The following is a 15,148-nucleotide window of genomic DNA, read 5'->3' as shown; positions in this document are numbered from 1 at the left end:
CAAAAGACTGGACAAGTTGCGTAATGCAGAAAAAACATGTTAGGTTAATTGGTAACAGGTCTGTAACATGACTGGGTATAAAAAGGGCATCCCATAGAGGATGAGTCTTTCAGAAGTAAAGATGGGGGGGGGGTTCATCACTCTGTGAAAGACTGCACAGGAAACCATTTTTGAATAACGTTTCTCAACATAAACGTCTGTCTCTCAGGTGGCACTACATTAAAAACAGACAGGATTCTGCGCTGGAAATCACTGCATGGGCTCAGGAACACTTCCAAAAACCATTGTCTGTGAACACAGTACATCCCTGCATCCACAAATGCAAGTTCAAACTCAACTATGTAAAGTAGAAACCATTTATAAACAAGATCCAGAACCGCCGCCGCCTTTTCTGGGTCTGAGCAACTTTGAGATGGACTGAGGTGAAGTGGAAAACTGTCCTGTGGTCTGACGAAATAAATATTTAAATAATTTTTGGGAATCATGGACTCTGCGTCCTCCGGACTAAAGAGGAGAGAGACCATCCGACTTATTATCAGCGCACAGTTGAAAAGCCAGCATCCATGAAGATATGGGGATGCATTAGTGCATGTGGCATGGGTGACTTACACATCTGTGAAGGCACCATTAATGCTGAACAGTATGTACAGGTTTGTGAGTAACATTTGCTGCCATCCAGACAATGTCTTTTTCAGGGAAGGCCTTGCTTATTTCAGTAAGACAATGCCAAACCACATTTTGCACGTATTAGAACAGCTTGGCTCCGTAGTAAAAGAGTCTAGGTGCTAAACTGGCCTGCTTGCAGTCCAGACCTGTCACCCATTAAAAACATTTGGCACATTATGAAATGAAAATACGACAGAGGAGACTCTGAACTGTTGAGCAGCTGCAATCCTATATCAAGCAAGAATGGGAAAATATTTCACTTTCAAGACTACAGTAATTGGTCTCCTCAGTTCTCAAACACTTATAGAGTATTAATAAAAGAAGAGGTGATGCAACACAGTGGTAAACATGCCCCTGTCCCAACTTTTCTGAAATGTGTTGCTGGTATCAAATAAAAAACTAAATATCAGTTTTAATTTCATGTTATATTATTTTCAGTAAAATATTGGGATACATGATTTGCGCATCATTGCATTCTGTTTTTTATTCGCATTTTATGCAGCGTCCCAACGTTTTGGGAAACGGGGTTGTAGGTTCTTTAGAAAAAATAATACTGTGGGTTTGGGCTTCTGTGATTGTGGTTGTTAATGTTTGATTTAGTGTCTGTATGTTAATTAAGACTGATGTTGCAGCTCTGTTTTTCTAAGATGACATTGATGTTGCACAACGTCTCATCAAATTATAAAGATATATTGCAGTATCAAACAAATATGTACGGGCTGTGGGGGAAGGGCACTTTAGTAGTAATTCACAAGTCAGAGTGCCTTTTTAGGGTAGGTTTAAGGTTGTAGAGAAGCACATTTTAAAGATGCATAAACACTGATGATTCAGTGTCATTTTAAAAGGCATTTCACTCTGGGGAGCCTTAGCCGGTTTGCATCATAACTGACAGATTTCTATGTCAGTGACATTTGTTTCAAATGTAACTGGCCAGAAAGAGCAAGGAAATGGCATTTACATTCTTACCAATTCTCTGTACTCTGTATTGTTCGGTCCTTCAGTACACGTCAGAACATGTATTGATGTACTAAAGAGATCTGAAAACATTTATATAAATCTTATTTTCCTTCATTTTGTAAAGCTTCCCTGTAATAATGATGTCAATGAACAATGTCAACAGAGTCAATTTGTCTCTATTTGCAGTTGTCTTTGATTGATAGAGCCATTTGATGTATTTTAGCGATGCTCTTAATTGTAGAGATCTTGACAAATCTACAGGGTGTCCAAATGTTTCCTCTTTCTGAAACACTACCATTCTGGGAGGAGTCCCTCCTTCTCCCCACAGCTGATTTTCTGAACATCATCCTAGTAGAAAGATTGGGTACTGCTAGCTAGTTAACTAAATTTACATTACTTAACATAGTGGCTTGTTATCATGATTTGAAGGATACGTTTTTGCATGTTTATATTCCTCCATACAAAAAAAGGAACTATAGGTGCACCACAGGTGCACCATTAAGAGCATCCTCTCAGGAGTATGTCATCAGCTGCCATCTTCCCTCCGTGCAAGGCATCTACCATACACGAAAGCACAGAACATCATCAAAGAGGTTATGCTCTGTTCACACAGCTGCCATTTGGTAGACACTACTGGAAAATATTGAGGCATGCACTCCCAGACTCAAACAATTTTTTGGGGCTCCTCAACCAGCAACACGGATCTAGGCTCATACTGATCACACATGAACTTTCCAGATGCTCTGATGTCTTTCCATGTACATTCAATCTACATTAGAATATGATTTTGTATGTACCATCCATAAAAATATACATATATTTATAATATTCAATACTTCTACCCATAGTGTTCATATTCCCCATTCTACATTCTTTAAAATTGGTGCTAGTTTACAATGTATATTATTGTTATATTTTTACTTTATATATTTGTTCATTCTTACAACCTACAGTAGATGTCATGTGCCTTGTCACAGGAAATGAATTGTTCAGAATGACGTATTTAGACAAGGCACCTAAATAATTAAACTGTGAATGTGAACTTGATCCAGAGCGTTCTGCTGATGATTTCCTGGTAAGATGTAAAATATGTATTTACTAATCCCATCAGTACCACAACAGTTTAATAAAGTTGAATAAACCAAGATGGCAAGTAAGTTTATTCCACTGATTTGTGATTTAATTCTTGCTAAACAAACAGTGGTTGTAGAAATGTATGTTTTGCCTCTAAGGGTATGTTTTGCCTGTATGTTTAGTAGTTACGGTAATAATTGAGGTATTTAGCTAGCAATAATAAAGTTAAACACATGGGCATCTATTTTTAGATATGGTTAAAACTGCAAGTTTAATACAACATTTGAGCCTATCCATGCTTGATAGGGATCCATCTGCCCGGATGAAGTTATTCTGAAATTATTCTGGCTAGTAGAACAAATAATGGCATCATTCATAGAACTACAACCATGCAAACAAACAATGTATTACATCTCCTGGCCTTGCGGCACTGGACAACAATGTCTGGGTAGCACTGTTATTTAGTAAGCCACAATAGTTCAAATCTGGTGTCACCTTCAGATGAAAGTACCCGACCCTACTTGGATGTATTGTTTACATTTCAAAGAGAAACAAGGCTTGTGTATTAGTAATTTCAAATAGAATTCAATTTTGTATTTACACTTGCAACAAAAAACACTGGACGTGTTTACTTTGACAAGCAAAGACCCAAAATTCTTTCCAAAGCTATGCCAACCTAGTTTTTCAACCAAAAATCTACACAGGTTTATTGACATTCTTGAAAGGTAGTATGCAACCTGGCTATGTTGCTGGGCCAGCTAAATATAAATTATATTAACCAAAGGGAATATAGTTAGGTATGAGTTTTCACAAACTAGTAGCTGATTCACAGCTGATCAAAACAAGCTTAACAAGAAAACATGTTGAAGGACTGATATTTAATTATTTTGTGGCTGTATGTTGAATTGAAATATACGTTTCTGAAGTAAGTTATTTACTAAGCCAGTGACTGTAGCTAATTATCTCAGTAACTTCAGAGCCTGGTTCCTCTCTAGGTTTCTTCCTAGGTTTTGACCCTATTAGGGAGTTATTTTGCTTGCTGTTGTTGCTTGCTCTTTGGTGTTTGTAAAAGCTGTTTGAGACAACAGCTGATGTAAAATCTGTTGGTACTTTATAAAATACATTTGATTGATTAAGTAACAGGAAGCGACTTTTTACATTGCATGTCACTGCTCACATCTACATCAGAGATTGAGACTTTATATTGAGACTACAGTAGCTGCAGGCATAATCTGTGGGGAGTGTTACATGTTACTTCTGAAGGTGAAATTCCACAATTTACATGTTTACCTGTGTACATTATGGGAAAGAAATTATGGCCAATGCAAATCTCTCTAAACATCTTGTTTATCCAAATAAAACCATTGTGGTGTGAAGAGACCTTAAGTTATCAAGACACCAACTGACTCTTACTTCTTTGTAAATAGCAACAACAGTCCATATCCCTGCATCTAGATAAAGGAGTTTAGTATTTCGTGGGATCTGTAAATATGTAAACATGTACATCAACTGTCAATTAATGTACAGGACTCCTACCACTAGTATTCCATTCCATATAATCATCAAATCGAAGACTTAAGTAGGCTGTGTGTAATCAGTCCCTATTCTGCTCTTACATGTTGTCACAAGCAACGCCTTATGCCAAGTACAATTCTGAGCAAATGGTAATATAGGAGTGAGTTAGAGTGATTCTGATTCATTCACACAGCAACTGTAGGTGTGAACAGATTCAAACCAAAAAGGTGAAGTTGTCCATTATGGTTTAATGCGCTAGTTGTTGCATAAATTTGCCATCTATGTTTTCTTTCTGCCTCTACTTCATTTTGCTAATAATAACTTTCAAATATTGACCAGTAGAACCATTACATTTCAAATAATCATCAAAAACCCTATATCCTAAAAACTGCGCTAAGGAATAAAAAGCTATAAGTTGAACCCATTTGCATTCTCTGCAAATAACCCTTTTGGAACCATTCAGTTTATTCTCTGTAGGATCTGAAATATATACAGTATGTATCTGTTTATAGCTGATTGTTCAACCATACCAGATACAGTACATTTACGAATATATACAGACCTCTAAAAGACATGTCACAATTATATATATTTTAATCTTATAAAAATATAACGTGTATATTGTTGTTGGACGTGTCAGTAGAAAATTGCGCGCAAGATGTTTCTCTTTTGACACCAACAGTCTGTATCTTTTCGTGTGCCATCTCTGTTCCTTTACCATCTCTGGTGTTAGTGAAACGTTTTATAGGAGTTTTTCAATGCAGTGGCGCGTAATAGGCGCAGCCCAATGAGCGAACGAGGGCGGATCTTTCGAACCGGATTGCTAGTCTATGTTACCGTATCAGTGTAGGTTACCGTACTTTCACCTTGATTAATTTTGGATGGAAATAACTGTCGATGTACTACATTTTGACATTAGACAGCTCAGGTTAGGGCCGTGAAATAACAGACAAAAGCCGATTATGCTGAAATAGCAACGACTGAAACCGTATTTAGACATGGCACCTAAATCTCTGCCTGAAAAGTTTTTAAATTTAGAAGAGAATGACTTGAAAGAGTCTACCTGCATTTGCAAGAAACAGTGTGACAACTGTAAAATTTTTCTGGGATTCTTCATCTTATCCCTTTCATTGCATCTAGTAACGCTGTTTTGTTATTTGGACCTGAGATCTGAGGTGAAGCGCGAAATTCTACAGAACAGGGAAGAGGCACTGTCATCCGACCAATATTCTCCAGTATTTCAGCTCTTGGATATCAGCTACCCAACTGATCTGCAGGTAGGTTAATTTTCGCCTACTCGCACATAAACACAAACTATTTACATTATGTAAGGTATATAGACTACCAAGTGATTTGAGATAGAGTATCAATTATTTCAAATACATTTTTCAGTTTTCAACATCCATTTTTTGAAGACCTTGCATTTTTGTGTAAGCTTATGATAAATTTAACCTATATTAACCGACCAGAAGTGCAAGGGAATGCGTGCATGGTAACTGATTATAAATGCTATGTTTAGACCGTAAGTGATCAGGGTGTGCTTTGCATAAAAGTGCCTGAAATGATCACATGGTTAACACATTTTTCACTTGAGAGATGTTGAAACGTGTAAATAATTTCACATAGGTGTGTAGGATGGGTATAGTTACTGTACTGTCATTAGTTAACTGATGTTCCTTGTTAAGACACAACAATATATTTGTGGTTCTTAGATTAGAACTGTTTAGACTAGGCTTTTTTAATACAGAGCTTAATTTAACAGTTTGCCCTGTCATCTATTGTGGCGTAATGGCCCAATCATCTGTTGTTGCTTGATTTGAATAGGGAGTTCATGGTGTGTAAGACCTGATGGTGCTTGTTGAGACAGACATCTTTATCGGGAATATGTTGTATGCGTGCCATCAGCATGTGGCACAGAAACATTCCACCAATTATCTCCTTGTATTAACATTCCATTGATCCAAGATGTCTTGTCCATATTATAATCAAATATGATTTTGTCATATGGTCAGATAAAAACTTTGGGTAATTGTTCTAAACATCGCTTGTCCGCAATTTGATTAGCCTGCGGATTGACAACATGAGAGCAAATGTTCTCACTTGTCTGTGATTATTGTGTACAAGATGGCTCTGCCAAACATGTGGTTGGTTTAAAAAAAAAAGTTTTTTCACAGAATCATGATCAACCATGTTAAAATATTTTTACTAATAATTTTTTTTTGCAGTAGAGGATACAAAGTGGATGTGTTGCAATTGCAGATATATTGGCCAAAAATATTCGGCAGTGTTAAAATCCATTTAACCATCTAGAAACTGGTAAAATGAGAGACGTTTTTTGGTTTGGTAGATGATGTCAGTTCTCTGGTATCCTTATTGTTGCCTTTGACCTTGCTACCAGCTGTGAAAGTTACACCGTACTAATGATTCTTATAATTAAATATTCTCATAGTACATCTATTCATTCTTAGCATTTATGTCCAGTCACTATGTTTTAAGGCCGATTGATGGTTTGTTCGCAGAGGTTTATGTTGAAAAAATAACTTTTAAAAGCCCAAATTATATTTTGAATGAACTAAAGCAGGTAAACAACCCCCTGCTTTCAACTTCCCCAGGCATTGTGGCTTGTTTCCAAAGCTCAGTGTGAAATCTCTGACTAGCACAGTTAGGTCTTGACAAAGATCCGGTGCCAACCCTCAACCCGGTATCAAATTGGACTGTGTGCTCTTTTCGAGAGTAGGATTTCTTACAGGATATAACTTTAATAGCAACATTGTTTGTGTGCGCAAGTAATTACATCCACTCAATTACTGAACTCCATTAAAATGTAACATTGTGGGAGAATTTACACATGGCTATAAATGTTAATTGTTGCAGGCCAAGGCCCATATTAGAAATGAGAGACCGTTAGCCATTTCTGTGGAAATATCTGTGAAAGATGCAATTATGGATTAGTTTTTGATGTGTTTGTCAGACATTTCCATTACATACTGTCCATTAAAATTACTGATTTAAACTAAGGCCCAAATTAAAGAAATTAAACATCCAGTGGGGAAAGGTCAGGGTTCAATAGGAGGGCTGTGTAGGGGTTTGATTTAGGAATATTTTACATAATACTTTGTAGTGTCCAACACTTGCAGTTGTAAAACTGAAGGAATATGTATTTAAAGACATTTCAAGTTGGGAGTTTCAAGTAGCATAGCGGTCTAAATCACTGCCTGCTATACAGATGCTTTACTGCCAACGGGAGTTGAATCTTGCCTCCAGTTGTTATCTTTCGATCTAAAAATCTACGAGAAATGTGATTAAGCATTTTCAAAGACAATCAAGTTCAACAACCTTTTTTAAACCACAGAATGCATCCCACACAAAATACACAAAATGTGGTGAATGTGCAAGCTTCTGAGCTAAGCTGTGAAATTAATTGATGATGCATTATTATCTATTACATCCACAATTGTTGTAGATGTTACAGTGCCAGTCCCATTCACCTTATCTAAATGTATAAAAAAAAAATTGTATTGAATTGTATTCTTAATGTTGCTCAACAGTGGCTCTCAAAAGTATTCACCCCCATTGGACTTTTCCACAGAATATTGTGTTACAGCATAAAATCAAAATAAATTGTATCTGTTTTTGCCACTGATCAACACAAAAGTGCATAATGTCAAAATGAAAAATAAAATCTAGTAGTTGTTCTAAATGAATTACAAATACAAAACAGAAAATAAGTATTCACACCCTTTGCTATGACACACCTGAACCAATTGTCGGTATAAGTTATGCAATTTGTTGAGTCCACTGTGTGCAATTATTGTGTTTCACATGACTTCTGGTGTGGTTAAATACACCTGTCTCTTTGAGGTCCTTCTGTGGATTAGTATAAGTCTTAAGAAAACACATCATATAAATGAAGGAACATTCCAAGAAAATCCAGGATAAGTACAAATTACAAATCAGGGTTGGGATATAAAAACATTTCCAAGGCATTGAATATCCCCCAGGGTTCAGTAAAGTCCATTATTTACAAATGGAGAAAATATGGCACAACTGTGAATCCTTGTCCAACAATTTGTTTTACTTGTCCTGGACAAGCGAACCCTGGGAATGTCTTAAAAACTCAAATGTCAATGTCCTGGAGTGGCACAGTCAAAGCCTGGACCTGACTATAACTGAGATTATGTGAAAAGTGTTAAATTCCTGTTCACCCAAGGTCCCCATTCAACTTGCCCAATCTCATGCATAGAAAGCGCAAAAATTGCTGTGGCAAGATGTGCATAGCAGGTAGAGACTTATCCAAAGAGCTGTAATTGCTGGCCAAGGTTATTGACTGAATAATTGATTGTAGTAACTTTCTGTTTTGTATTTGTAATTCATTTAGAAATAAGATTTTATTTTATCTTTGACTATATTTATGATTATGCATTTATTTTTGTTGATCAGTGGCAAAAACTCAGTTTTAAGTAAATTCTGACTTCATGTTGTAAGACAATAAAATGTGGAAAAGTGATAGTTATTCTATATAGTATTACTATCACTTTTCCACATTTTAATATATATATACATATATGTCAGATCCTTTTTCACCTTTAATGTAAACCCATAACGTAAACAATTCAATTGAAAAACAAACTGAAAACTTTGAGGAGGAAAAATAAAAAACCCAAAATATCCCAAAATAAACTAAAACTTTGTTGAAGCACCTTTTGATTTTATTACAGCACTTTTGGGTAGGAGTCTATTAGCATGTCACATCTTGACGTGGCAATATTTGCCCACTCGTCTTTGCAAAAGTGCTACAAATCTGTCAGATTGCGAGGACATCTCCTGTGCACAGCCCTCTTCAGATCACCCCACAGATGTTCAGTTGGATTCAGGTCTGGGCTCTGGCTGGGCCATTCCAAAACATTAATCTTCTTCTGGTGAATCCATGCTTATGTGGATTTGGTTGTGTGCTTTGGGTCGTTGTCATGCTGAAAGGTGAACTTCCACTTCATCTTCATCTTTCTAACGGACGCCTGAAGGTTTTGTGCCAAAATTGCCTGGTATTTGGAACTGTTCATAATTCCCTCCACCCTGACTAAGGCCCGGGTTCCAGCTGAAGAAAAACAGCCCCAAAGCTTGATGCTGCCTCCACCATGCTTCACCGTGGATATGGTGTTCTTTGGGTGATGTGCAGTGTTGTTTTTCCAAAACATACCTTTTGGAATTATGGCCAAAAGGTTCAACCTTGGTTTCATCAGGCCGTAACACATTTCCCAAGTGCTTTTGGGAGTTTTTGCAAACTTCAGCTGGGCTAGGATGTTTTTCTTGGTAAGAAAAGGTTTCTGACTTGCCACCCTACTCCATAGGCCATTCATATGAAGAATACGGGAGATTGTTGTTACATGTAGCACACAGCCAATATTTGCCAGAAATTCCTGCAGTTTCTTTAATGTTGGCCTCTTGGAAGCCTCCCTGACCAGTTTTCTTCTGATCTTTTTATCAATTGTGGAGGGATGTCCTGTTCTTGGTAATGTTTCTATTGTGCCATCTTTTCTCCACTTGATGATGACTGTCTTCACTGTGTTCCATGGTATATCTAATGCTTTGGAAATCATTTTGTACCCTTCTCCTAACTGATATCTTTCAACAATGAGATCCCTCTGATGCTTTGGAAGCTCTCTGCTGACCATGGATTTTGCTTTGAGATGCAACTAAGAAAATGTCAGGAAAATCTGACTAGATCAGCTGAACTTTATTTGTGATTAATCAGAGTCACTTTAAATGATGTGAGTTTGAATATGTATTGTTAATTCTGAAGTGTGTCCACACTTATGTAACCAGGTTATTGTAAGGTTTTTATTTTTTATTTTTCCCTGTCGAAGATTTCAGTTAGTTTTTCAATTGTGACATTGAAAAAATAATGTGACATTATAGGTCACATTAAAAGTGGAAATAGTTCTGACATGATTTATCTTTGTCTCATACTTTTACATCACAAAACCTGACATTTAAACAGGGGTGTGTAGACTTTTTATATCCACTGTATTTGAAATGCTTGCAAAAAATGTATTGGGCCTTGCACCATATTTTCTACTGGAGACGGGTGTCTCAAATATTTTTACTGTTTAGGATCATTTTGACAGTTAAAGATGTTTATATAACTAAGAGATTTACCTCTTGTGACTCATGTTAGCCCACAGAAGGTTATAACTGAATTAAATGTTTATGTACTTACAATGGATATAAAGTCACCGCCCCCTTTAAAAAATTTCACATTTTGTTGCCTCACTGCCGGAAATGAAAACACATAAAAACATGACTACATTTTATACACAGTAATATCCAGGTGAAAATGTAATTCAAAGAAACTCTGAAAATGTATTAAAATTAAAACATTTAAATCCCTATTTAGATTAGTGAACACCCTCCTCAGATAATACTTGGGGGAACCACATTTTGCTTGAACTACAGTACAGCCATCAGTCTCTTTGAGGCCAAAGACTGCATCGGAATCAAAAATGTGCTTTTTGGCAAATCTCTAATGAGACTTAACATTGCCTGTTTTGAGGAGTGTTTTTTTTCTTGCCACCCTACCATAGGGGCATGATTTGTGTAGCGCTTGTGATGTGGTCACATGTACGCATTGACCAATCTTTGCCATAAAGGCCTGAAGCTCTTTCAAAGTTGCCATTGGTTTCTTGGTACTCTCTCTGATTAGTCTCGTTCATGCCCGGTCATCCAGCTTAGAGGGACAGGCTGATCTATGCAAAGTCTGGGTGGTGCCATACACCCTCCACTTATTAATACTTATCTTAACTGTGCCCCAAAGGATAGATAAAGCCTTTCAAATCTTTTTATTTCCATCCCCTTACTTGTGCCTTTTGACCACTTTATCTCGTAGACCTTTTGAAAGTACCTTTCCGCCCATAGTGGATTTTTTGCTTTGAATTGCATTACTGAGCACTGAGGTCCACTATGAACAACTGTTTTTATTCGAAACCAATCAAAATGTATTTTCATTTTTGTATTTTATTTTCACTTGGGTATTGTGTGCGACAGTTTGTAAATAAAGCTTGCTATTTACACAGTATCCCAGTCATTACATAACATCAGCAGCCATTTTACCCTTTTTCCTATTAGGCTTTTTACTCAAAGCTGTTGTAGACCTAGGTGAAATCACATTCTTTACTTATCAGTTTTGAAAGGATGAGATTAATTCATTTTAAATTTTTCATTATCGGGCCAACAGCTATGCACTAGAAACATGTTTGTGGGCTTGGCTAGCCACAATTAGTCCTTTATATTCTAATATTGGATTTTCAGACCATGCATATAACTGTTGTTATTGCTCTTCTTTGTGAAGTTCAATTTGTGCGGGTAAACCCAGACATTTTTGGTGGAGTAATTTGTGCAATTACTTGACTGAGGAATTCTCATGAAACAGTTGTCTCTGTCCTCTGAATGGAGATCATAGATCCTTAATTAGTGTTTGTAGAAAATAGTCAGGATTACATTTTCTGGAGTTTAAAAGGGCAATTAAATGCCGTTGTGGATTTTGTGCTTTTTGTGGGCAAATCAATTTGTTGCCTAACCAGAACACATCCTTTAAAAATGATTTCCTTACAGGACTGCATGACAGGACTGTATTATAAATGAATACCCCTTGATAAAAGCATATACCGAATTTGTGCATGTAGAAAGGGTATGGTTAGAGTACATTATTGTGCCTTAGGGTATAAAATAGTGTGCTGTAATTTCTCAGCCATTGATTTAGCTTGAGATGATGAGTGCCAACTTGAAGGGTCACTGTGGTTATCAACCACAATTCAATGCTAACTCTAGTCATGTGTATAATGCTGGTGGTTGCAAAGTGTAAAAAAAATAAGTTTTTGTGTCTGACTCAAACCTCATTGGTCCGACTCCTTGTGATGTACACAGCTAGTTTTGTCTTTGTAGTGAGTTAGCAAAATCATCACTCTCCCTAGCTTGGGTATGTGTGCTTGGAAGTATGGCCTGATGTGACAATTTAAAACGTAATTGCTAAGGCTCGAGGGTTGAAGGGCTATATACTCTTGTCCAGGTGTTAGATGGAAGTGTGAAGTGCAATCAAGATTGTGGATTTGTTGGGGTCTGTGGATTTGTTGGGGTGGTGTGCTTTTTGTGGGTTCAGAGTGTCTGGGATGATTGTGATGTGGGTCATGATCAACCTTCAAAGCATTTGATGGCTAATGATGTGTGGTATGTGGATTTATAATTCATCCGGGTCAGCTTTGTGTTACATGTGAACAGGGACTACCAAGGTCTGTTTGAAGCCAGTTGGTATTACGGATTGGATCGGGGAAAAGTTAAAGGTGTCCAGGAACAAACCTTCCAGTTAGTCTGTGAATACAGAGTTTGCGCTATTGGCTTTCCATCTGCCCCTACGGCCTTGCAAAGGTCAATCTGTTTAAAAGTCAGCAACAAATATCAAGATCACATCATCGTCCAGAACAGCAGGTGCTCTCAATATAGGGGCTGTCAAAAGGCAGCATAGTGCAGAACCAGTCCAGTGGGAATGCGTCTATTTATACAGTATTTACTGATGCAGGAGACCGAGGTTCAATCACTGGTTCTACCTTTCATGCTGTGTCTCCCAAAAAGCAGTATGCAATAAGAACAGGAGTAACAACAAGCTAAACTAATGATGATGTTGTAACATCTTTTTTTTATTACCCCATGTATATCCGTTGACATGTCCATTCAAAAAATATCCACAGACCACAACATGTATGAAGGTTTCGAAATCTTCATCCTTCAATCTATTTAAACCACTATACCTCCCACAAGGGATCTGTAAATCTGTTATTGTTTGCACATGACACCCCTCAAGTTTCATGTACATTGGACATGTTGACCAGTAAATTACCTGATACAGTCAAAATAACATGGAATTTACTTTAGGAAACACGCCCCAACTCTCCACCTTTAGATTTAGTTTGACAATAGTATTTCCCAATGACCATCATCTGTCACAATCTCTGGTTGGAGGACAACACACATCACATCAATCACAAGGATATCACACCAGTGAATGTGCTATTTGCTGCAGCTAAATATCTCTCTCATCCTTGACCCAGTTTTACTTTTAACGAAACCGCTGCACTATACTGCAACCAAAACTCTGCCCATTTCCCTGCATCTAGATCGATGCCAATCCACTGTATATAAATGTATCAACATTTGTAGAGTTTCTGTAATCGGGCCCCTTAATGTTGTCTATCACTAGCAGCACCATCACACTATGTAACATTCTGGTTATGCGTAAAGGTACTTAGCGAATTAAGGCAACTCTGATACAATATCAGTTTTCTGTCTAATTAAAATTCTATAGATTTAAAGGAGTGCTCCAGGCACATGATCGTCCATTGTTTTAGAGAAGTGATCTCATCTTGTAAAAATATTTTTACATCCAGGATTAGGGTTGTGACAAATCATAAAAATCCATGTGAATTGGCGCGAATAGCTAGTTGTCGTTTTATTTCCAATTACACCGTCATCAAACTGTAAAATGTGTGGTAAGTAGTCAGCAGATTGCTGAAGAATTAAAAATGATAGTACTTAATGTTAACATAAGAAGTCTTGTATGTAGACTAGCTAAAGCACCAAACACGTAGGCTCGAGTTAGATTGGTAGAAAACACAAGATTAAACATTAAGCCAGTGTTCGTGCTAGCTTGTTATAGTTTTAGTTGGTATAAAAGTGGTAGGCAACATATATGGACTGATTACATAAAATACGCAGACGCTTCTTTCAGGCCAAAGAAGTGTCAATGCAAGTCAAGCTGGCCAGCATGAGGCAGCTACATCAGAATGAATTCACCAGAGAGAGAGCCTGAAAATTAAGTGTGCCAAACATCTACATTAAGAAAAAATAAAGCACTCCAGAGCAATTGCAAAAGGACCTGCAAGATGAAGGAAGACCACTATAGGGAATGACCGAATACATTCAGCGGTGAAGGTAAAAACCTAGTCAACATTCTTCAGGAGGAAGATGTGTCAAAGAATGTAGTCTTGTATACAATTCACAGATGAGTACACAAGATAACTTTATATCCCAAGATGCAAACCAGAATGGCCAGTTTATATTTTGCAAAGAAAGTACTTAAAAGAGCCAGTAGATTTCGGAAAAAAGACAGTTGCAACAAAGATTAATCAATACCAGAGTAATGGAAAGAGGAATGTTTGCAGAAAAAAATGCCCATGATTCAAAGTATACCACCTCATTTGTGGAATATAGTGGAGGTGTACAATGGCGAATGGCTGCAACTGAAACTGTCTCTTTTGTCTTCATTGATTATGTGACTGCTGATGGCAGCAGTAGGATGCATTCTGAAGTGTACAGAGACATCTCAGATACAACCAGATGCTTCTAAACTCATTGGGTGGATTGAACATGCCGCCAGACAGTGACCCCAAACACACTGCCAAAGCTACCAAGGGGTTTTTCATTGCCAAAAAGAGAAATGTTCTTGACTGGCAATCACTTAATCTGGATCAAATTCAGCATGCCTTTCAGAAACGTTTTGCATGAAAAAGATATTCAACCGAACTAAACATGACTACTTTATTGTATATAACGTTAATCCGTTAAAATACTTTTGGTACAGCAACTCCTAAAATGGAGTTGCTGTGTAAAAACAATGTGTTGTACTTTCTTAAAAGTTTATCCCATGTGGATGAAACCTCAGCTGCTTAGTTAACATTTAACAGTTAGGAGGTGACTTGATGTGGTGAGCGGTCTTGTTAGTCTCTGTGGGACATATGTGAAGTTTCTGCCCATAAGTCCCACAGCATGGGGAAAAACAGTTCAGGTGGTGGGATTCTTTGGTCATGATTGGCCTGTACTATTCACCTTCCCTCCCTGCCAGAGGAGCATTTCTGGAACAGTGGGTGGCCGGGGTGGGAGGGGTTAGCAA

General features: G+C 37.4%; 1 protein-coding gene across 3 annotated transcripts in view; it reads left to right on the top strand.

The window, feature by feature from the left end:
• The first annotated feature begins 5,106 nt into the window (after positions 1-5,106).
• The window catches only part of eda (ectodysplasin A), a 74,994-nt gene continuing 64,952 nt past the window's right edge, over positions 5,107-15,148 (top strand). For all 3 annotated transcript variants that reach the window (XM_010895443.3, XM_020048105.2, XM_020048104.2), the window contains exon 1: positions 5,107-5,489. In XM_010895443.3, the coding sequence (XP_010893745.2) occupies positions 5,211-5,489 (279 nt within the window). In that variant the 5' untranslated portion in view covers positions 5,107-5,210. The remainder of the gene's footprint in view (positions 5,490-15,148) is intronic.

This window comes from Esox lucius, chromosome 7 (genome assembly GCF_011004845.1).
Source record: "Esox lucius isolate fEsoLuc1 chromosome 7, fEsoLuc1.pri, whole genome shotgun sequence".
Classification (NCBI taxonomy): Eukaryota; Metazoa; Chordata; class Actinopteri; order Esociformes; family Esocidae; genus Esox; species Esox lucius.
This window is presented reverse-complemented; position numbering and strand designations above follow the sequence as displayed.